General features: G+C 46.2%; 1 protein-coding gene across 1 annotated transcript in view; it reads right to left on the bottom strand.

The window, feature by feature from the left end:
- Positions 1-12,209: 12,209 nt before the first annotated feature.
- Positions 12,210-24,043, bottom strand: part of FHOD3 (formin homology 2 domain containing 3) — a 372,798-nt gene continuing 360,964 nt past the window's right edge. The window contains 4 exon segments of the mRNA XM_048511340.1: positions 12,210-12,820; positions 13,036-13,197; positions 14,465-14,636; positions 19,233-19,256. Of these exon segments, the coding sequence (XP_048367297.1) occupies positions 12,738-12,820; positions 13,036-13,197; positions 14,465-14,636; positions 19,233-19,256 (441 nt within the window). The 3' untranslated portion in view covers positions 12,210-12,737.

Genomic DNA, 24,043 nt, shown 5'->3' with positions numbered 1-24,043 from the left:
GGATCAAGCTTTCTGCCCAAGGGCTGCATTACACATCACTATGTTTACAAGAAGGGGTGGAATTCTGCTGTTGTTCATTACTGCTCATACCAGAGTTATGCTGAAAACTGTGGCACTCAAATAAAAATATCAGGTGGTCCTTTTGGAATAACAGAATAAAACCTGCCCGAGATGGCAGTCATGAAAATGTTCAGACCAAATAGCCCTCTGCTTGTGTTTTGCTCCGCTGTTGCACACAGAAATGAAAGCGATCATTTCTAATTTCTGCCAGTGAGCCCAACTGAAAAGAGGATTTCAGAACTCGCTGAGGGCAATCGAACATTTGGGCTGACATCCCGCCATTGGCCCACTCCGCAAAACGTCTTGCAGACATTTCAAAAAGAACAGCTTTGGCTTTTTTTTGTCTGCATAGCACAGGAGAAAAAAAAAACATTTCAGGAGAAAACTGTTCTTTTTGTCTGCTCCCCCCACCCCTCCCTCTTGGTGTCTGAGCCGCTGGCGTCTGCCGTTTTATGCTGCCCACCATTTGCAGAATGTTCCCAGGGAAGTTTCCTCTGCTTGCAGCTCTTCTGCTCGTCATTTCAGTATGTAAAAAGCATGAATAATGTTAGTTTTAACTGCCAATTGAGCATACATGTCGTTTCCCCCCCTTTTCTGTTTTCAATGAGATATCTTTGAAGCTACAGCTGTGAAAAAGGTAAACTCTATGCTGTGGATAATTAGGAAAGGAATTGAGAATAAAACTGCAAAGATTGTCATGCCCTTATAATAAAGAAGTGGTGCGACCGCACTTGGAGTTCTGTGTTCAGTTCTGGTCGCCACAACTCAAAAAGGATATCGAAGAGATAGAAAAAGTGCAGAGAAGGGCAACGAGGATGATTGAGGGACTGGAGCACCTTCCTTATGAGGAGAGGCTGCAGCGTTTGGGACTCTTTAGTTTGGAGTGGAGACGTCTGAGGGGGGATATGATTGAAGTCTATAAAATTATGCATGGGGTAGAAAAGGTTGACAGAGAGAAATTTTTCTCTCTTTCTCACAATACTAGAACCAGGGGGCATACACTGAAAATGCTGGGGGGAAGAATTAGGACCAATAAAAGGAAACACTTCTTCACCCAACGTGTGATTGGTGTTTGGAATATGCTGCCACAGGAGGTGGTGATGGCCACTAACTGGGATAGCTTTAAAGGGGGCTTGGACAGATTTATGGAGGAGAAGTCGATTTATGGCTACCAATCTTGATCCTCTTTGATCTGAGATTGCAAATGCCTTAGCAGACCAGGTGATCGGGAGCAGCAGCAGCAGAAGGCCATTGCTTTCACATCCTGCAGGTGAGCTCTCAAGGGCACCTGGTGGGCCACTGCGAGTAGCAGAGAGCTGGACTAGATGGACTCTGGTCTGATCCAGCTGGCTTGTTCTTATGTTCTTACAAAGACATGGTATAAGAGTCACAGATGATTCTCATATTGAGTCTTCATAGCATCAAAGATATCTCATTGAAAACCAAGAAACAAAAGAAAAACAACACTCGTGGTCGCATGATGACCCACTGCTGGCTGTTCCCCGACCTCAAGGAGCACGAGCAGTCTGAGAGGAAGTGCATCAAGACAAGAAATTTTGCCCTGGAGCACCTCTTCTCTCGGCACACTGCAAAGAGGAAGTACACAAGGACAGGATTTGTTGCCCTGACACTCTTCTGCTCCCACCATGTGCCAGAGTGCCGGTGGGCAACCAGCCAGGTAGAGGCTAAATGCCCCTCTCCTTGTGTGCCACATGTGCGTGTGCCTGAGAACTGAGTTCTCTGGCCCAAACCGGCAAGGCCTGTGCCATTGAAAGTCCTTGGGCTGGATCTAGGGTGCCTGTGACGATGATGTCACATTCCGCTAGGCCATAGGTGTCAAACTCGCGCCCCTCCAGATGTTATGAGCTACAGTTCCCATCATCCCTTGCCAGCATCATGCCATGATGGGAACTGCAGTCCATAACATCTGGAGGGCCACGAGTTTGACACCTGTGCACTAGGCCCTCTGCCTGGATTTGAGAGGACGTGGACAATTGTGACGGGAGCTTCAGAAAACATCCAATGTGCAATTCATAGAAAGATGTCAAATGGTGTGGAAGGTTAGCATGGAAGTGGCTAGACCAATTTCTTCCTTCAGTAACCTGTCTTTGGCAGATTCCCCATGGGCCAAAACTGGTCGTGTGAAAATGGTGTAAACCCTTTTACACCGTTTTAAACCCTTTTACATCATTTTCACACCACCAGTTTGGGCCCATGGGGAATCTGCCAAAGACAAGATTGCATAATATCGAACCCCAGAATGCTCCAAAACGATTAACCTGTCATGTGGCAATAAGACCTCCGTGGCTTTCAATACTGAATAGCCAGTCTCACCTAAGCCACTCAGTTATCAGAAACCTGGAGAAATGCTGTCACGGGATGAGGAATCCTTGCATAATTTCGATGGCGTTTTCTAAGTACCTTGCAATGGAGGGATGGTTAACTCTGGTTTACAGCTGTGTAGTGCATTAATTTGCAGAGTTATTCTCCGTCTGGAACCGACAGGCTTCACTGAGACAAAAAATTAGTGTGGGGGGGGGGGTAAGCTCTGTATGTGTTGTCAGAGCACATCTGGAATTTAAACCTTCTAATGGATCTGCTGTGAAAGAAGAGAAGGCAGAAGTGTCTGGCCAACCAGCTCATACATTAAAAAAGATTACCACATTGCTGGCAGCGGTCCTTTTCAGCGCTTCACTCTGCAGCAGGGCACTTGGAATGCTAAACAGTCGGAATGTAGATTGTTTTTTTAAAAAAGAAATATTAAAATAGCAATCGGCTAGCAACTTCTCATACCTTATCTTACTATACGAAAAGGAGCTATACATGTTGAGAGGCCGCTCTAGCTCAAGCTGGAACAAGCAATACATTCTGGCGTTCACGTTTTGCAAGTGTCTGTCACAACTCAGTCATAAAAGGGTTAACTGCCAACAAACAAACACAGCACAGGCCAAGATAATGCTGTACAACCTTTATACCGTATATGCTCGCATAGAAGTCGAATTTTTCAACACATTTTTTGTGCTGAAAAAGCCCCCCTCGACTTATACGCGAGTCAGGTGAATTAAAAAAAATATGTTAGGGTTTTTACTTTGTTGGCCGCCAGGGGGTGCAGTTTTTAGGCTAGTGGCACCAAAATTTCAGGGATTTTTTCAAAAGACTCTCCTGATGATTCCACCAAGTTTGGTAAAGTTTGGTTCAGGGGGTCCAAAGTTATGGACCCCCCAAAGGGGTGCCCCATCCCCCATTGTTTCCAATGGGAGCTAATAGTAGATGGGGCTACCCTTTTGAAGGTCCATAACTTTGGACCCCCTGAACCAAACTTCACCAAACCTGGGTGGTATCATCAGGAGGGTCTCCTAAAGATACTCTGAAATGTTGGTACTGCTAACATAAACATTCCTCCCTGACCAAAAATCCAGTTTTGAAGGATTTCAACGCTTGTGTTTTAGCTTGGTTGCTGGTTGAGCTAAGGTTTTTGTACTTTTAAAGTTATTGTTGAGACCATATTGTTCTTGTTGACCCTCTTTTCCACTTACAGAGCTAGTTTACTGTTTTTCTTTGAAATAAATATTCAAAAACATTTAACCTACTGATGCCTCAATGAATGTAATTTTATTGGTATCTATTTTTATTTTTGAAATTTACCAGTAGCTGCTGCATTTCCCACCCTCGATGAGTCAATAAGTTTTCCCAATTTTTCGTGGTAAAATTAGGTGCCTTGACTTATATGCGAGTCGATTTATACACGAGTATATAAGGCAATCAGTTCCTTGCTGTGAGTGCACGTCCATGTTCTCAAGGACTACACATTAAAAATGCAACAAGTATCAAAGAAACAAAGAGAAAGGAGTGCGTTAGAAAGCTTTATTGCAAGATGTGTTTATATAATGTGGTGCAGGTTACGAAAATTGTATCAGATTTTGGGTACGGATTTGTGGACAATATTCCAATCCTGAATGGAACGTCACACAGGACTATTTTTTAAAAAGAGAGAAGTTGTCTGTGATTAGAGACAAGGTCAGGAGTTCTTTTTGAAAAGGAATCTCTATCTATGTTACACCAAATTTACAGTCGTAACTTCCTGAAGATAGCCACCAATGGCTACATATGTGTGACTGGACACAGTGAATTGGGAAAGAGTTATTCAAGTTTTTTAAGTAGTAAAACTGTGAGGGCAAAATAAAGTCCCGGAGTGTTAAATTCAGCATTTTAAAAGACTTTGTCTACAGTCAAGAAACCAAAAAAAACCCCAGACAAACTGCTGGTGCAGGTGAGCATTTCTTGCAAGGTGAGCATTTCTTGCAAGATACATCTTTGACCATGCATGGCTGGCTCTTTAAATTACAATTCGCAGAATAACACTGCTTGGGGATGGGTTGGGGAAGCTTATTTTACACTATGCTACACACAACACAAAAAGACTAATCACATTTACACATTTTTACAATAGTTGTCTAGAAACATGTCCTTTTCTACTTTACAACTATTTCTTTTTACAATTTCCAGCGCACAGAAAAGACAGAAATCCAAAGAACGTCCTTAAAAGGAGAAATGGAACTCAGGATCACTCCGTGGCCAATGGGCCTTTTCCCACAAAAGGCCTTTAGAGTTCACAGCTGTTCAAAACTTCTTGATAGATCATGGTACGCCATCAGGACTATGCTTCAAGAAATAAAGCGAAAGTACCTGAAGCTTAATAATTTAAGGAAGGGTAAATTATAAAACCTTTTCTAGGATGTCCCTTTGAATCATTTATATAAATAAACTGTTATTTAACAAGACACGGGGGGAAATTGTTCTATCTTAACTGCCAGGATAAGCATTTAGAAAGTCCATGTGAAATATATTGTGAAAATAGATCTTCATGTGTTCCCTGGTCAAGAAAGACCTCCTTTCAATAGAAGGAAAAAATGCAAAGCATCCAATTCTTAAATAATCAGATGGATCTCAAAAAAGTTCTTTTCCACAAACTGCATGTATATGGCAGAACAGTGTCCAACACATTGCTAAAATGGGACTTCCGCAGGAAATCTTTCCTGTGGATTTTGCCCCAAATCCAACTCCCACTATTCCCGTCCATCAAAGTATCTCTTGTCATGTCCTTGCGGCCAACTGCAAAATTCCAGGATTGCATCAAATTACATTAAAAAAGCCCTGGTCTTCATTCCTGGTCAGTAGTTTTATAAATATGGTTTGAATCTATGAGACAGAGGAAGGGGCAGATGGAACTCTGATCAGCTGACATAAATCCCACAATGATTCCCTTCTCCTCTGCACGCGCACTTCCAAATAAAACAGTCGCACCTACAAAAGGGAGATCAGATTTAAGAGCTATTTTGGGACCTCTCTGGAGGGTTGCACCTGAGGAAATCCCACCTATGTGGAATTTTTCAGTAGAGAGGAAAATTGGGAGTCGTGTCGGATCAGGCATCTTTCTAAACATTTACTGTAGATTTTCAGAACAGGAGAGCGTGTATCGCAAGGCTTCAAACAAGACCAAAAAACACATTTGTGCATTTGTACGATGTTTGGTCACGCCTCAACTCAGTGCCCATGTTAAGGGTTTGACAGCTGAAAAAAAACAAAAACTACACTTTGTGCTTCTACACAAAACCTAAATTGCTCTGCTAACTTTTGGCGAATGTACTTTGTTCCTGGTCGTTGCTGCTATCTATAGTTCCTGGTCATTGCTGCTATCTATAGTTTAAGTGGGCGGTTGTGTTGGCCTCCAGTAGAAGAGATGCATTTGAATTCCAGAAGCATCACAGACACCAACAAATTTTTGTGGTGCGAGCTTGTGAGAGGCAGTGCTCTGAAGAAGGGAGCTGTGATTCTTACTGGGCGATCCAAAAGGGGAGGGGGATGAAGCCACACTGAAAGCAGTGGAAAGGTTGCATCGATGTCCGGGCCACCAGTGGTGTTCAAACCAGCAAGGATGTCGGCACCGGGATACTTATCTCAGCAGCCGGCAGCCACAGCACCCAAACCTGGAAGCGGACACTGGTGGCAGCTAGCTGCTGTTGCATGGACAGGGATGTTCTGGGGACAGAGCCAACTATCCCAAAAGACTTTCTTCCCAGGAACGCCCCCCCCCTTCCTTCAGAGGTGCAAAATTACACCACAAAAAATAGTAGTGTAAGCAGTGGCGTACCTAGGCAAACTGGAGCCCTGGGCAAAACCTGAGTTTGATGTCCCCCCCCCCCCCCACAACAACAACCTTTATTAGGCATTGAAAGAATAAAAGAAAGAAAGAAAACAAGCATTGGCAGGAAGGGGGTGGATTTAAAAGGAGAATCTGGGGAAATTTTTAGGGTGTGCCTGCTGTCAGGGGTGCAATAATTAAGATAGCAGCACCAAAATGTCAGAGTATCTTCAGGAGCCCCTACTGATGATATCACCCAGGTTTGGTGAAGTTTGGTTCAGGGGGTCCAACGTTATGGACCCTCAAAGGTGTAGCCCCCATCTCCTATTAGCTCCCATTGGAAACAATGGGGGATGGGGGCACTCTCTATGGAAGTCCATAACTTTGGACTCCCTAAACCAAACCTCACCAAACCTGGGTGATATCATTAGGATAGTCTCCTAAAAAATCCCTGAATTTTTGGTGCTGCTAGCCTAAAAACTGCGCCCCCTGCAGGCCAAAAACAGAAAAAACACTGAAAATTCAAAAAAATCCCACCTGCATTTTTGGTGCCCCCCACAAGGTGGCGCCCTGGGCAACTGCCCACTTTGCCCAATGGGAGGAACGCCTCTGAGTGTAAGTCATTTTTCACTAGGGACTTTTTCAGGGTCGAAAGGAGTTTCTGCTTCTTCCCTGGGGCCTGTGCTGCCACTTTTCTCTATGGGGGCAGCTGGGCAGCAACTGTCCCTGACCACCACTCTACTGCCCCCCCCGCCTTTGGATCAGGCTGTTAAAAGCTTATAACCCAAATATCTTGTTGGTCTCTAAGGTACCTGTGGAACCTGGCCATCCAGGCAGAGTAGCCCGTTTTTACTCTCTCGTTTTTGGTAGATACTGCATTTGTCATTCAGGAGGGTTCCTTCAGGCTTTTGAGAGGCCAGGCTCCGGGCACAACTGGATTCCCTCGTCAAGCAGTATCTGAAATCTAGTGTGTGGATGCTTGCATTTACAAAGAGGACATGTTGGATGGAAAACAAATAGGCTGGATCCTATAGTCCACTGATGGAAGGACTATTTTTTAAATGATCTCTCCTTCCCCTGTAGACCTTGTACTGTCTCTTCGTGTTGTTCCTAGAGGCCCAGAGGCAGGATTTTTTGGGGGGGTGGGGTTGGTTGCAATGGGAGAGGAGACACAGGGAAATCATGCCTTGCTGATCCACCAACAGAAACGTCTGACAGGATCCAAGCCTGTGTTTCATTTTGATAGCACATTTTGAAGTTAAACAGAATTCATTTGGGTTGTTCTGCTCAAATGTTCCTGCATTAAGAAGAAGAAGAAGAAGAAGAAGAAGAAGAAGAAGAAGAAGAAGAAGAAGAAGAGGAGGAGGAGGAGGAGGAGTTTGGATTTATATCCCCCCTTTCTCTCCTGCAGGAGACTCAAAGGGGCTTACAATCTCCTTGCCCTTCCCCCCTCACAACAAACACCCTGTGAGGTAGGTGGGGCTGAGAGAGCTCCGAGAAGCTGTGACTAGTCCAAGGTCACCCAGCTGGTGTGTGTGGGAGTGTACAGGCTAATCTGAATTCCCCAGATAAGCCTCCACAGCTCAGGCGGCAGAGCGGGGAATCAAACCCGGTTCCTCCAGATTAGATACACGAGCTCTTAACCTCCTACGCCACTGCTGCTCCTGGTTGCTAAACTATCCTAAACTATCTGGTTGCTGGTTCTCATCCTTCAGTTTGGAGGTAGGAAATTGGACGGACTTGGATATCACTCACTCTCAAAGCTAAAAAGTGGCCATATTTATTTTGTCAGAAGATGATAAATGCCAGTCAATATTTCGGTCTGTATCAAAGCAGACGCAACACAGATGAACCCTTCAGGTGCTCAATTTGGCTCTTCAACCAGCCACGAGGGCTGCTATGAATCAGGGCAGCCTTACTGTGTGTGCACGCTGAGTGCCCTCTAGTCGCTTACGATTTATGGTGGCCCTAGAAATTAATGACCTCTAGGATCCCTATCCTTGACAGTCTTGTTCAGGTCTCACCAACTCAGGGGCGTGGCTTCCTTTATGGAGCCATTCCTTCCATGCCGGGGCTTCCTCTTTTCCTGCTTGCCTTGAACTTTTCCGAGCTTCATTGTCTTTTCCAGTGACTCTTGTCTTCTCATAATAAGATCAAAGCATGATAGCCTAAGTTTATTTCAGCGTCTAGTTCATAGTGACCAGACGTCCCGCTTTTGGAGGGACAGTCCCGCTTTTAAGCAATTTGTCCCGCGTCCCGCAGGGTTTTTAAAATTTCCCGATTTTTGGAAGGCTGCCGCACTGCCTTTTGGGGTGCTCCCATTTCCCTGGGGCGCCCTGTCACAGGGTGGGGAAACGGGGAGCGCCCCAAAAGGCAGTGTGCTCCTGTGGGTGCGCGGGCACTCGCACGCGTCCCGCTTTAAAAAGGTGAAAATCTGGTCACCTTATTCTAGTTAGAGTTCGAGTTTGATTTGATCTAGAACCCACTAATTTGTATTTTTGGTGGTTCACAGTATCCATAAAACTCTCTGCTACCACCACCTTCCAAATGAATCAACTTTCTTCCTCGCAGCTTTCTTCACTGTCCAACTTCCACATCCATACAGAACAAGGGGGAGTATTATGGCATTAATTATCTTGCTCTTACTGAGTTATTCTGGAGGGTCCCTGTATGGAAAAAGACAGGCACAGGGAGAATAATCTCAGTGACACCATCTTGAAATGAGCAGCCCCGCCCTCACTGAAAACCATTAGGGCCGAGGCACCAATTCCCTGACTTTTAGGTGTAGATGAGATTTGGGAGCACATGAAGTGGCCTTCCAGTCTCAGAAAACTAGGGTAGTACTTATTGGGTCAAGAAGTACATTTGTTGTAAACAATCAGGGATCACAGCTAGGCTCTAAAGAACATGAAGCTCATGAGCCTGGGGTGGGGGGTGGGAGATGGTTTCCCTCCAAACATGTTGCCCAGCTAAAAATGTTTTTGAAAGAGATTTTCAAAACCAGTTTCTGATTAGGAATGAGAGGTGAGGGTGGGGGGTGTTCAGAAATTCAAAGAAAACTATAACAAATTTGATCAGGATAGCACTAGCGGCCTCTTGTAGGAGATTTAGGGCCATGCTATACCAGACATTTGAATGAGTTAGGTCCGGGAAGAGGAAAACAGCAGCCATGGGGAATGTTGTTGCAAAGGTTTGTGGGGATCCGATTCAGCTTCAGACCGCAGAACAGGAAGAGCCCCCGCCCACTCTTGCCCCACCCCACTGTGCCAAACGATTTGTGGAGGTGAGTTATTTGTTCCATGCTGGTGCCTCAAGTCCAACCATACCTCAACAGGCCTCTAAAATTATGTTCCCTACACCTGCTCGTGTCTCTCTGGACTTGGCTTACTGAAAATACCTCACGTAATTTGGCAGCAATCCTACACAAATTTACCCAGAAGTTTGACCCACTGAACACAGTGAAGCTTGAATTGTAAGTAGCTTTCAGGGGCACAGAAAATGTGTGCTAATTTAGAACAACCCAATTCAATTTCCAACAGTATTCTGAAGACATACTGGACAGTCCCCATTTGACAAAGGCCCTTTCCCCACTTACCTTAAGCCCCGCGCTACTCTCCTAAAGTAGCGTGGGGTCCAGCTGCACTCCCCACTTCAGGGGCGGCGAGAATGCAGCCGTCCCAACGCAGCCTCTCTCGCGCCCCCTCAGCGCGCGTAATTCCTGGCGCCTTTTTAAATGGCGCCTTTTGATGACCCCGCACAGAGCGTGGGGTCGTGGGGAAGCCGGGGCGCGCGCCAGGAATTGCATGCGCTAAGAATTGCGCGCAGCAACCCTCCGACAAGGGTAAGTGGGGAAAGGGCCAAAGAGTCTTGCTTCTTAATGGGCCAGGACTAATTGTCCATTTTGGTCTTTGTCATCAAGGTCACAAATATTCTTCTGAAGCAGCTGACTCAGGCGGCTGCAAACTTCATACTTGGCCAGCACTGGAGGGATGGGGGCACGTCTTGGGCGGCCAGCTGTGGCTGAGGACTTTCCTGGAGATTTGGGGAATGGAGTCTGGAGTTGGAGGGATTTGGGGGAGGGGCCTCCTCAGCAATGGGTAATGCCACACAGCTCACCCTCCAAAGCCACCGCTTCCTCTGGTGGTGGTGGGGGGGCTTATCCCTCTTGCCCGGAGATCAGATGCCACTGAGATCTCCAGCTACCACCTGGAGGTTGGCAACCCTAGGGATGCCAGAAAAATTATCTTTAAAAAATTCTTCACATTCTGAAACACTTGTCTCAGGACAACAGCTACATCTTCTCTGCCCTCCTGTTTAAGAACAATGAAGGCTGTCTTTTCTCCCACCTTTGCAAAGCTAGAGACCGAAGATTTCTAGCAGTAGTGGATACTGGTGCAGTCCCACTATTCATTCCCCACCCCATCCCCGCCAATTAGCGCTTAGGAAGAAACTGTGTGTTCTGGAGATGGGGCAGGTCGGTCACCCCGCCTAGTAGTCCAGGATGGGACATTTCTTTCTAAAGAAAGAACTTCTTGGTTAGTGCTCGATAACCAAATGAGGTTTAAAAAGGGGTTTCTGTACTCTAATGTATTACCCAACAAAGGGCACCAATAATATTCAAAGGCATTTCCTTAATTTTGGAAACTCACAATAATTTGGCTGTTCTGGATTTTCCGGGCTGTGTGGCCATGGTCTGGTAGCTTTTGTTCCTAAAGTTTTGCCAGCATTTATGGCTGGCATCTTCAGGCGCAGGTTATGATAAGGTGTGATTCCTTCTGTGGCATAGAAGATGCCAGCCACAGATCCAGGTGAAATGGTAGGAACAAAAACTACCAGACCACAGCCACAGAGCCCGGAAAACCCACAACAGCCAGTTGATTCTGACTGTGAAAGCCTTTGGGCAGTCACAATAATTTCTTGCTGTTATTCATCCTGACCAGGTTTCACTCAGAACTGCTGAGCCAACAGTGTGCCAACATCGAGGGAAAACACAGTGTTCAGAAGGCCAAGGGTAGCTTTTACAGACCCACACAGGACACAAAACAGATGGATTAAAGCAAACAGCAGCAGTCAATCGTGGGATAAAACCCTGCAAGCCAGAAAGAGCAGTGATTGACACCAGGGCTTTTTTGCTTACTTTTCCTCGCCGGCGTGCGCTTCACCATTTGGCTTTCTACATAAAGGCTACGACTGGGATTCCCCAGAATAATCTACAGCGTTCTTGTGGGTGGAAGGGTCACTTGTTTTACAAACAACTGGCTGTCTTTAGTACCATTAGCTCAGAGGTATATTTTAGTGTAGAAAGTTCCCTTTTGTTCCAGCGTCCATCAAAATGAAAGACATTGCACTGAACGAGTACAATTCTTCACATTTTCCAAGACAGACATAGTTGTCTTGAAAGCCAAAGATTTGATCTGACTGCATCATGGGAGAAAATTCTCTCAGTTACATTCTTTTAAGCTGCAGTCCCTGACGAGAGAATGGAAGTCGATAGATGTGGAACCCCTTCCACGCGTGGGAGGGAGGGGACAGTTGAAGGCAGCGAGGTTCCCTGCTGTGTCCTACAATATGAGGCTGAGGGGAATAGAGCTGGAAAGGATTTCTAGCAGAACCTTGAAGTAATTAATTCAAGAGCTTGCATGTTGCTGCAATGGATTAGGAAAGCCACAGATGCACAAACCCCCGACATGACCACTTTTGTCTGTCTAGCTAACTGCTGGCAAACTGTGGTAATGAAACATGCAGTTGTCTGTCAAGCTGAGTGACAGGAGGTCAACGGCGCAATCCCTGTGCAAGGGCGCTCTCACCCAGAATATGTTGTGTTCATGGTTTTGGGAAATCCTGGTATCAAAATACCCTCGTTGAATTCCACCAGAAGGAAAATTAGGAATTCCTGTTCAAACATCCATTCTTGCAGGACTGAATAAGTGAAAGTTGAAGGCACCTGGACTCCATAGGTGTATCTGCATAGGCATGCGCGTACACATGCTGACGCACTCAGATCATATATAAATAAGTAGACATACGTTTTTACATTCTTTGGTGGAAAGATAACAATAACGGTGCATTTCTGCTTAACAACATTGTTGTCTGAAGAGTTGCAGTAACTGTTACAGAAGCTGGTTTGCCTGTTTCAAGGACTGCCCTTTGAAATGACGGAATACTCCACAATTACTACAACAGGCCACATGGAAAATGAACTTATATACCTCTCACACACACTACAAGACATCCCACGGGAGAATCTTCTCAAAAACCACAACCATAAAGTCGGACAGAACAAGCACAATGCAATTTTCCAGACCCTCCCTTCCCCCAGCCCTTTCATTGCTGCCACCTACACAGCCTTTGCTTTAACTCTTTAGGTTGTGTGATTTTTTTTTTGCCTGCTTTAATGTTACACACGTTAATCTCTAGGAGATGACGGGGGATTAGGAGCCGTGGGTGGACCTGGCAGGAGAACGCTACGCCGAACAGCTGTTGGCAGCCTCAGCGGCTGAGTGTGAGGACGGTCCGTCAGCTGGAGAGTTGGTCGTCACACCTGCATCTCAGAAGTGCCGAGGAGACCCAGCGCTTTGGCTTCTTCTGGTGTCAGCCCACTCTTTAGCGTCCTCCTAACTGCAGTCGGAAAAAGAGAAGAGGGAAAAAACATGATGCTGATCCGGAAGACTGAAGACGGCAACATACCCCAAGCAAATGGCAACCGTGAGCATTATTTCCCTAAAAAGGATATTTTGGACAGGATACCAAGAAGAATCCCCCATGTTGAGTTAAGTTTCTGAAAATCCACAACGGTACATATGTTTTGACGCAAAAAGGGTAGCTCTACTTACGTGACTTCCTGTTTGCTCTGGATCGCTTCCTTTCCCTAGGCACTGAGCGCTGACTTGGCACTTGCGTGGCAGACTTAACAATGCGATCCATGATCTCATCTGCTGCATCATCAGTAGCGTTTGGTGATTCATCATTGCTAGCAGTCCACGAACCGACACGGCCTGGGAAAGAAAAAGCTCAGTTCTCCACCCCTGTATATTCTGTTTCATGTTATCCTCTGTATTGATTTCTAATGGGGTCAACAACTAAAACCAGCGGCAAAAAGTGCTTTGTAAAATGGACAGAAGTTGAGGAACTTGTACAAATCAACGTTAAATTGGAATACTATTCTGCTCCTGTAACGTATGTTACAGGAACTAAATTGACTGGCTCTGGGCTTGCCACAAACACAACAATCCTTAACAAACATAACATTAATCTTTTAAAAATCCACCTTGCCTCTCTTCTAGTTTAAAATCAATTTTAAGGCACATCGGTTCATAATGAAAGTCAAGCACAAATTTAACAGAACCACCACAAACAGTTCTTTAAAAATAACCTAACCGACCTCAGAGTGTTGCTGGGAGGATAAAATGGAGAGGAGAGAAGAAAGTGAGAGACTTTGGCTCCCCAACTGGGAGAATGGAGGTTAGGAAAAATGTCATAAAATCTGCCTGCACACATCTAGAGGTCTCAAAAACCTCCACAAATTGTGAATGTGGGTCCCTGACAGATGCACCCAGCTCTTGTTCACCTTCTAATCTTCTACTGGAAACAGCTGCTGTGAGACAGAGGATGGTTTACTGGTGGGGCATGGCCATTTTGATTCCTATTCCAAATGATATTGTATGGTACCCTAGCAAACTATACTACAGCAACAGGAACAGAGTCCCTTGGCTGAATGAGGATCTGTGGCATCATTTTCATAATCATCCTACTCATTACTCATTACTGCTCCAAAAAACCAGCTAAGAATATGGAACTGAGGCATAATATGGGGCGTTTCCCGACGCACCATGATCCCCTCTATGCTGTGCGCTGCTCTCAGTGCGCGGCATCCCTGGCGCGCGTCCGGGCATCCTCACGACCCCGCACTCCGTGCGGGGTCATCAAAAGGCGCCCTTTGCAAGAGCGCCAGGGGTGCCGCGCGCTGAGGGGGCGCGATAGCAGCAGTGTCGGGGCGGCTGCGCTGTCACCGCCCCTCTCGTGGGGAGTGCCGGGGGACCCCGCGCTACTCTCCTCAAGTAGTGCGGGGCTAAAGGTAAGTGGGGAAAGGCGCATGAACAATTTAAAGTTAATAAATAAATAACACCAGATTCTAAATCTTCCCACTGTTCATGTTTGCAACATAGGCTGTGTGCAGCAATCCACATGCATACAGATAAGACACAGGTTTGCAACAATAAAATAGCAGAAGAATGACATGAATACCAGCTTGCCAAAATTCACCTCGGCTGGCTCGACTTCGAGTGCGCACTCCTAACATGGAGGTGTTTTCCCCGCTCGGAGATGATGTCTTCAGGACGGCTTTCATGTGCTCGTGCTCCGCGGCATCTTCAGCGTACTGCAGCCCCTGCGGCTGGTTCTGAGGGGTTGGAGAACTGCAGGAGAACTTCCCAGACTGGAAGAAGGCAGATCAACCGATCAATGAACAGACAGAGAACTCGTCAGACAGATACACAGATAGCCAAATATTCAGACAGTCTGATTGATAAACATACATAAGATAGACAAGTCAGATACGTAAACATAGCTAGACAGATGTATACATAAAACAGTTATACGTAAGAGATATTAAAAAGTTAAATATATTGCTAAATAGACAGACAAACAGACATCTAGATACATGAATAGGTACAACAGATGTTAAGCTATTTAACTATCTTTTAAAATATCTGTTTATTTGATAGTTAAATAGCTTAACATTAACAAAGAGAAAAGATAAATAGATAAAAAACTAGTTAAATGAGTAGCTCAATAAATAAATAGACTATAGATGTGGCGTTTACTGCTAATTATTGAAAGTCTGGTGACTGAGTTTTGGAGCATGACAACTATAAAAAAAAAGAGGTTAGGTATTTGTAGATCTTCTCCCACACAAACATATTTATAGGAATTACATGTTCACCAATAAATAAATAAATAAATAAATAAATAAATAAATAAATAAATAAATAAATAAATAAATAAACTGCAACTGTGAGTTACATTCGATCTTTTTTTTAAAGATCATCCAAGTCAGTTAAATGAATGGTAGAAAATACCAGTCCAGGCAGAAATGGTGATGGTGGAGATCCAGATGTTCTCAAAGCAGTGAATCTACCTGCCTCTGATGGAATTGCAGCTGCATCGACAGACTGTGTCAGTGCCACAGGTGGTCTCCTTGGCTGAGCTGTGCAATATGATAAATGGTGTGTGTGTGTGTGGGTGGGCGGGGGGGAGGGCTGTTAGTAGCTATGTCTGATCCTGCTGCTGTGTCCTTTTCTGCCGTGAGCACACATGGGGCTGCCTCTGAAGAGGGATCAGGAGCGATAGCTTGTGCTGCCTGCCCCCAGTTCAGCCACTGTTCTGTGGCTGCTGACCTCTTTGTTTCTGGGCCCCATTAAAATAGCCGTGGACTACAATTCCCATCAGCCACGCCAGCATGGGCAATTGGCCATGCTGGCAGGGGCTGATGGGATTTGTAGTCCATGAACATCTGGAGAGCCACAGGTTGCAGACCCATGTTCTAAATGATAGTTATTTTAAAGTAACTTTTGCTGAGAACATGAAGAGCTCCAATCAGTCTGAGTTTCAGATGTGGTATTAGAACTGGTTATTTCTGAGGAAGATTAAGCAGTCTCACAACACATACACTAATCTGTATTAGTGTAAGGCAGAGGTCTTCAAACTATGGCCCTCCAGATATTCAGGAACTACAATTCCCAACAGCCTCTGCCAGCATGGCCAAGTAGCAGGGCTGATGGGAATTGTAGTTCCTGAACATCTGGAGGGCCATAGTTTGAAGACCCCTGGTGTAAGGTGACCAGATGGTCATCTTTGTGAACCGGGACAGGCGGGTAGGTGGGCGGCTGCGTGCGAGCGTGCGCAGCCGCAGGAGTGCACTGCCTTCTGGGGCGCTGCCGTTTCCCGCCCTATGACAGGGCAGGAAATGGCAGCACCCCAGAAGGCCGTGCTCCTCCAGCCGCACGCGCGGGAGGCTGCCGCACTGCCTTGTGACCCAGAAGGCAGTGCGGCAGCCTTCCAAAAATTGGGACAATTGAAATAACCCGCGGGATGTGGGACAAATTGTTTGAAGGCGGGACTGTCCCGCCAAAAGCGGGACGTCTGGTCAGCCTATATTAGTGGCCCACATCTGTCCATACATCATGATCTTAAAGCTGATTTTATCTTTCAGGAATTCCTCAAAACACCAAGGAAGCACATTTACATTTGTTAGAGCACAGGAAAACAGACTGAAAATTAATAACGGGGAAAAAGATCTGCAAAAACAATTTAAATTTTTTAAAACATGTCATTAGCAAATCCAAATACCAACTTCCGAGCAACCTTCAGCATGAACTCACAAGGCAAGTTCAATTATTAAGTAGAATCCCCAACAATTCTGCTTGATGAAATATACTTGCTAATTTGAGATATATGTTCAAATAACTGAAGTTACAATTTGTTTGTGAAGGGGGTTGAAGCAAAGACAACCTCATTTGAGTCCAGTAGCATCCTGGTGACCAGCAGGGTTTTTTGGAGCGTGAGCTTTCGAGAGTCAAAGATCCCTTCACCAGATAGATCATAGGCTGAAAAATCTTGTTGGTCTCTAAGGTTCTTCTGGATTCGAATTGCCCTGTTCTAGTCCAGACCAACATGGCTATCCTCTGAAACACTTCCAAAATAGCATATGACAAGCAGAGTTAGCAAGGATTAAGAAACCCACAAACACTGCAAAATCGTTTGTTAGGAAGCACATGTTACACAGCAAAGGTAAACGCAGCCAGTTCACTACACGTGCTCCACTTACAAATCATTCCTGCTAACAGTGAACTTCTTGGTCCTGTGCGTGCCTGTAAGCCAGGCTCTGAACAGGGCTATCCACAGAGATGGAACCTGGTTTAGCGCACCTGGGGGATTTTCTGGTTAGGCAGGAAAATATGTCCTCCTCATTAAAGAAAGAACAACACCCCTCCCCCGGATCTAATGGTGCATAAGCATGCTCACTGCCCTCACGGGCCACCTCCTAGGCTGCCCGCTGTGGCCCCCCTGCCCCCCGCTTCCCTGCATGCTGGCTTCGGCAGGGAGGGAAGGAGGCAGCCTGCAGGGAGGCGGGGAGATGGTGGTTTGGTCGGGCGCCACGGCAGCAGGCTGGCCCAGGAGCCTGCCTGCTGCCGTGGTGCCTGTCTGAGCCTCCCCCAAGACCTGCCACTGAGCACAGGGGTGGGGGGGGGCACAAGGCCGGGGGGGCATCCAGAGGAGGTGTTGTCCCCTGGTACCATTTCCCCCTGATATGCCTCTGCCATACAGAATTGGGTGGGAAAAGGTCAAAATACCCCAATTTCTGCATTGAATTCTTCAGGAAAGTTCTGACACTAGAATCTCAGTGGTGGTGAACCTTTGGCACTCCAGATGTTATGGACTACAATTCCCAATTGGCCATGCTGGCAAGGGCTGATGGGAATGGTAGTCCATAACATCTGGAGTGCCAAAGGTTCGCCACCACGGCACTAGATGAACCCTGCACTTTTTGGGCGAGTTTGAACTTCTGTACTAGTCACTTAACAACAGCAACACCGTGTGTGAACAGGCCACCATGTCTCCGGCACAAAGACAAAAGAACTTTCATATCATCTCAACTGTAGTCAAGCGAGGAAAGATCTTGTGCTGCCTTATTGAGAAGCGCATCTTAACATCACTGCACATTCAAGTCCCACGACTGCACGAGCAGCTTTCTGTGAGGTGTAGCTTGCTGCTCCTTGGGGATCACCTGTTCCCAGGTCTGCAGGCTCTTAGGAGATGGCTCCGTTGCTGCCTGGATACACAGGGACCAAGCCGATGTTTTTGCCTGGATCACTGCCTTAGGCATGCCTTTGGGTAAGAAAGCAGGAAGGGAAGGGAGGTGATTCACAGGGAGACACCCCCCCCCCCCCCAAATCAGGTAATCTGCTGAATCTCACATTCATTATCTATGTCTTGTAATACGATAGTAGTTTCCCTACAGAACCTGGTTTGGGAATTATTGGTTTCAGACCTTGGACCACTAAGCCTTTGGTGTTTAAGGCATAGGAGATTATGTGTTTGTAACTCAGGGGAAGTGGACTCTGTATTACATATTCTATTGCATTGTGAACTCCATAAAAGGGAAAGGGAGGCTTTAATTCATCCATTGTTCATTCAGTACAGAAATTTAACTATAGCTAATTCCGATTCAGCTCTTGTGAGAATGTTACTTGAAGACCGAGTTTCTTTTAAATCTCAGCAGGTAGCTAAATTCTGTATGCTGGCACATAATAAGCAAAGAATCATGTTAGGACTAAGAGCCAGACCACATGATGGTGACCGCAATAATGCTATAAGCTGATGATATTTTTTGTGTATAGACTTATACCATGGATTTCTGTACAAATTCGATTTTTCTCTTTTGTTTACTGTTCTTTTTTCTTCTTGTTCTTCTTTTCTCTTTTTTGCTGGCCTAATGGCCGTAATAAAACTGACTGACTGGTGTTTAAGGTGAGACCCGAAGAAGTCCTCCCTCCTTCCCTGCCACTTCCCTTACTGGGCATGTTCCCCCGATCCTGGAGGTGGAAAGGCCACCAGTCTACAGCAATGTTCTGGACACCCCCTGTCTGTTTTGGCTCCCAGGGTCACAATGAAGTGCTCCTTCCTGCAGTGCTTGGTGGTGACTGAGATTCCTTCAAAGAACTGACAGCTGATGTTACTGTGAGAGGGTGAATGGGGATGAGTTCTGAGCAAGCAATAAGACACCCAGTGCCCTCCCCGCCAGGCCTTGCCAGAGCTGTGATGATGTCAGGAAACAAAGCAGACTGGGAAGCAATGGGAATTCATGCACCACAGGCTGATGTCTCTTATGGTTAAAAGCCCACTGACAGCAGACAGGAGAGTAAGGTGAGAGCTACAAATGGCATGATAGCCGTTGGCTCTGCTGGGATGCCAGGGGATGTCACAGCACACCCAAGACCTGAACAGGGCATGCTCTTCAACAGAACCATACCTCCACGTCATCTTCTTCATCAGTCTAGCAGAGGAGACAGAGGATAGAGGAGAAAAGGACAGAGAGTAACATTTAGGAAACTGGGTTATGACAGTGACTCCTTCAACATGCTAACCTTTACTGAAACTTTCGCCCTCATTAAAGAGAGGCTGTTAGCAATGGACTATCAACAACTGCAGAGCTTGGCAAATAAATCTTGTTCACCAACGAATATGTCAATTCCTTTCACGCAGGGATACCCAGCCTATTATATTACAGCGCTCACAAATCCCATACACAGGAGAGCCTATATGCTGGCTAGATTAAACAGCATGCCATCTCCGCTACATAGAGGAAGACTTAAAGGTCTTCCAAGCGATAAGAGGTTCTGTACCTGTAACATAGGACAGCTGGATTCCATCCCACACATTCTCCTGAACTGCTTATTATACCAAGAACTCCGATCCAGCCTGCTATCCCAAGCTATAGACCCTATGATTGATTATACTGAATCAGATAAAGTAGTTATGCTTTTAAATTGTCAGGATTTTCATTGTTGCCTTATAGTGGCAAAAGGTTTTGTCAGAAGTTTGTAAACAATGTATGACAAAAGCGAAGTTTTTTACTATTCACTTTTTAACTGGAACTGTATTTTTATACTATCGTGTATATGCCAATAAAGGCTTATTGAATTGAATTGAACATTTAGGAAACCCAGTACAGTCAAAGCACAGAGCAACCACACAGCTGTTAAAGGATCAACATGGCATGAGTACCAAGGCAAAACAGGGAACAATATTTTATCTTGAGGAGGCTAACTCATACTTTTGGTTTTTCCCCCCTTAACTGATTTTCATACACCTCCACATTCTACGGGGCTGGTTTTCCCTGTCAAGATCTGACGGTAGGGCTGACCGTGCCAGCTCAGGGGATACATCTCTGCATCTGGGATAAAACATAACCCTGGAGAGCTTCCCTTTCTTTGCCAGGGGCTGGTGAAGAACCTCCGTGGCTACCTCATTCCTTTCAGTTACCCATGACTACCTCTCTCCAGGATCACATGCTGGCCAATACCACAACGGAAAGGCAAAATAGCCACCACTTGGTAACCTGGAACCAGAAGCGGGCCTTCAAGGTAAGACTACGGCCACAGCAGTCTTCCTTGCCACATTGCCTTCCAGATGCCCACAAACAAGAGAGTCATAGAAAATGTCACACATAAGTAAAAGGAGAGTTCTGGAGGGCGAAAGAAGGTGAGCTCCTCTGCGAAAGAAAACCAAGGCTCCCAGGAAAGAGAAATACCAATATCTTGGGTGCTGTGTGGTTTCCGGGCTGTATGACCGTCTTCTAGCAGCATTCTCTCCTGACATTTTGCCTGCATCTGTGGCTGGCATCTTCAGAGGATCTGAGATCCATCTTCAGAGATCCTCTGAAGATGCCAGCCAAATAGCATCAGAATGCTAACTAAACTACTGTCAGGAAGAGAATGCTGTCATTCTGACTTCACAACAAAAAGTGATTCCAGCCGTGAAAGCCTTCGACAATACAATACCAATATCATTTCCCTTGTGGGCTGAGGGCGAAGCATCCTTCCTCCCATACTGAAGCTTCTATCAAATCCAGAGACCTCCCCATTGGCTCCAGAAAAGAGAACAAAAATCCCAAATTGAGGCCGTCCAGATGCCTCCAACGTCACCCCTCAGCCAGGGCAACACTTGAGTCTAACTTGTGTTGGATTGAGCCCAGTGATACTAACAGACTCTGAGTTCAGCTATTATTACATCCAAGATTAATCAATTTTTCATTCCAGAAATATTCCCCACCAACAAAGGAAGGCTTATTTGTTTTGTCTTTTATGGCATTTTCAGCACCCTTGATGTGAAGCGAGATTAGCTGTGGGAGAGGCGAACGACAGGCTGCGAACATTGCTTTTTAAGGGTATGTCTTGTTCCAGAAGAGAGCTGTTTGTTTTGACTCAGGCTTGGCGACAGGGAAAGGCATCTCTTCCTCCTGCAAGTGAGCCACAGTAGGTATGCTTCCCTCTGCTCAGGGACTTCTAGATAAGGCTTTTCGTTGCCAGCAAAAACAAATCCCTCCCCGACACAGCACATTCAGTCCCCTGGACTAAAAGATCTATCGGGAAGAAATCCAGAGCTGTTCGCAATCCAGGCATTATCGATTGATTTAAAACGGTGTAATTCTGTTTGCGATCGTAACATCTGTTGACTATCGAATGACCCAGGCAGGTACGTGTTATTGTCAGACATTTATGTGCATGCATAAGAACATAAGAACATAAGAACAAGCCAGCTGGATCAGACCAGAGTCCATCTAGTCCAGCTCTCTGCTACTTTCGCGAGGCAGTGGCCACCGGAATTACCTTTGGAGACTCACCTGCAGGATGTGAAAGCAATGGCCTTCCTGTGGCTGTTGCTCCCGAGCACCTGGACTGTTAAGGCATTTGCAATCTCAGATCAAAGAGGATCAAGATGGGTACCCATAAATCGACTTCTCCTCCATAAATCTGTCCAAGCCCCTTTTAAAGCTATCCAGGTTAGTGGCCATCACCACCTCCTGTGGCAGCATATTCCAAACACCAATCACACGTTGCATGAAGAAGTGTTTCGCTTTTATTAGTCCTAATTCTTCCCCAGCATTTTCCATGAATGCCCCTGGTTTTCCTAGTATTGTGAGAAGAGAGAGAAAAATTTCTCTCTGTCAGCATTTTCTACCCATGCATAATTTATAGACTGTCAATCATATCCCCCCCTCAGGCGACTCCTCTCCAAGCGAAGAGTCCCAGCTACTGTACTCTCCTCATAAGGAAAGGGGCTCCAGTCCCTCAATCATCCTTGTTGCCGCTATCTCTGCACTTTTCTATCTCTTCCATATCCTTTTGAGATGTGAGACCAGAACTGAACACAGGACTCCAGAAGTGTGGTAAGCACCCGCGACTTTATATAAGGGCATGACAATCTTTGCCGTTCTATTCTCAATTCCTTTCCTAATTATCCCCAGCATAGAGTTTGCCTTTTTCATAGACAGTCATTTGATCTTTAAATCACGATAAGGAAGTATTTCAAGAAAGACAACACTGTTTTACACTCCACTATCGCTTTCTAGCCGGCTTGCAAAACATTTTATAATAAGGAGTGAACCTGACATTAAAGGTTCAGACTAGCATAATCTAATCAGATCTCGCAACCTAAGCCCTGGTCAGTATACGGATTGGAAACCACCAAGGGAGTCCAGAGTTGCTATACAGAGGCAAAGCTACAGCAAACCACCTCGGTTAGAAGAAGAAGAGTTTGGATTCTTACCCCGCCTTTGTCTCCTGTAAGGAGTCTCAAAGCAGCGTACAAAGTCCTTCCCTTCCTCTCCCTACAACAGACACCTTGTGAGGCAGGTGGGGCTGGGAGAATTCACAGAGAACTGTGACTGGCCCAAGGTCACCCAGGAGGATTTGTGTGCAAAAACGAGGAAACAAATCCAGTCCACCAGATCAGAGTCTGCAGCTCAGGAGTGGGGAATCAGACCTGGGCCCTTTCCCCACTTATGCTTGTCGGAGGGTTGCTGCGCGCAATTCTTGGCGTGCGCCCCGGCTTCCCCACGCTCTGCGCGGGGTCATCAAAAGGCGTCATTTGAAAAGTAGCCAGGAATTACTGGCAGTAGCTGGAGCGAGGAGGCTTGTCCCGGGGGCGGCTGTGTTCTCGCCGCCCCTGAAGTGGGGAGTGCAGCTGGACCCCGCACTACTTTAGGAGAGTAGCGCGGGGCTTAAGGTAAGTGGGGAATCAGACCTGGTTCTCCAGATTGGAGTCCACCATTCTTATGCATTCCACCACACCGGCTCTAGTCTTGAAAACCACACGAGGTTCCACTCGGGGCACTTTGTACACACACAGACGGTTGACACAGCACTTCAGAGTGTCCATCTTGGCTATTTTTGAACTCATAATGGAAGAAGGGCAGAGAAGAACTTCCGTCATTTCCATCGTTGTGCTCGAGCAAGAGGAAGGGGATCCGCACCTCAGAGTTCAGGGGTGATAAACCACGTAGGTCAAATGATGAGGGGAAATGGAGAGCAGTAACTGCTGAAAAGGCAGCCGTATGGCAGAGAGATGGCCTAATGTGGTGGCACAAAGCAAGACTAGCGGAGTGTGACCCTCTCCACATTGTCCTTGCAATGTAGGCCAGTGCCCGGGTAAACTACCCACAGGGCAAAAAAGTGCACAGAGGTCAGCCATTTCCAGCAGGCAGACAAATGGCAAGCATCACAGCACCCTCGTACCCTTCTCAACTCTCTTCTTCCTTTTTTCCCCTCCAGCCCCCGTGTTCCTTTTATCCCTCCCAAACAGATTCCTCCCGCCTTGGGCCTCTCTATTCCAGCCTTCTAGTGGTTGGCAGTCAGTCTGTCGAGCCCTGCAGGCTCAGAATTGGCCCCTCATACTCTAGGTCCGTGGTGGCGAACCTTTGGCACTCCAGATGTTATGGACTACAATTCCCATCAGCCCCTGCCAGCTGTCAGGTCCATGCCTGTCAGTGCTTAGATGTCTTGCTGTGTAGGAATTGCAAATGTTTCCTGTAAATGCTTTCCAGTTTCCCTCTCCCCGCCCTTGCAATCCCTGGCGCCAGCCCTCCTGCGAGGAAGGTCGCGAGCGTTCCCCAGGTTTCTTGAGCTCTGTAGTGCAAAATGTTATGTGCTTCTGTAGAAACACACATTTGGGGTGGGAATCAAATGGAGGGGGGATTGAAGGATATAATCACTGGATCTAAGTGGGAGAGCTTAGATTCAGCTTTCTCTGTTGCCTCTCTGCAGCGTTGTAGAAATAAAG

The sequence above is a fragment of the Sphaerodactylus townsendi genome, linkage group LG11, assembly GCF_021028975.2.
Source record: "Sphaerodactylus townsendi isolate TG3544 linkage group LG11, MPM_Stown_v2.3, whole genome shotgun sequence".
Taxonomy (NCBI): Eukaryota; Metazoa; Chordata; class Lepidosauria; order Squamata; family Sphaerodactylidae; genus Sphaerodactylus; species Sphaerodactylus townsendi.
Note: the sequence above shows the minus strand (reverse complement) of the source record. Positions and strands in the feature narration are given on the sequence as shown.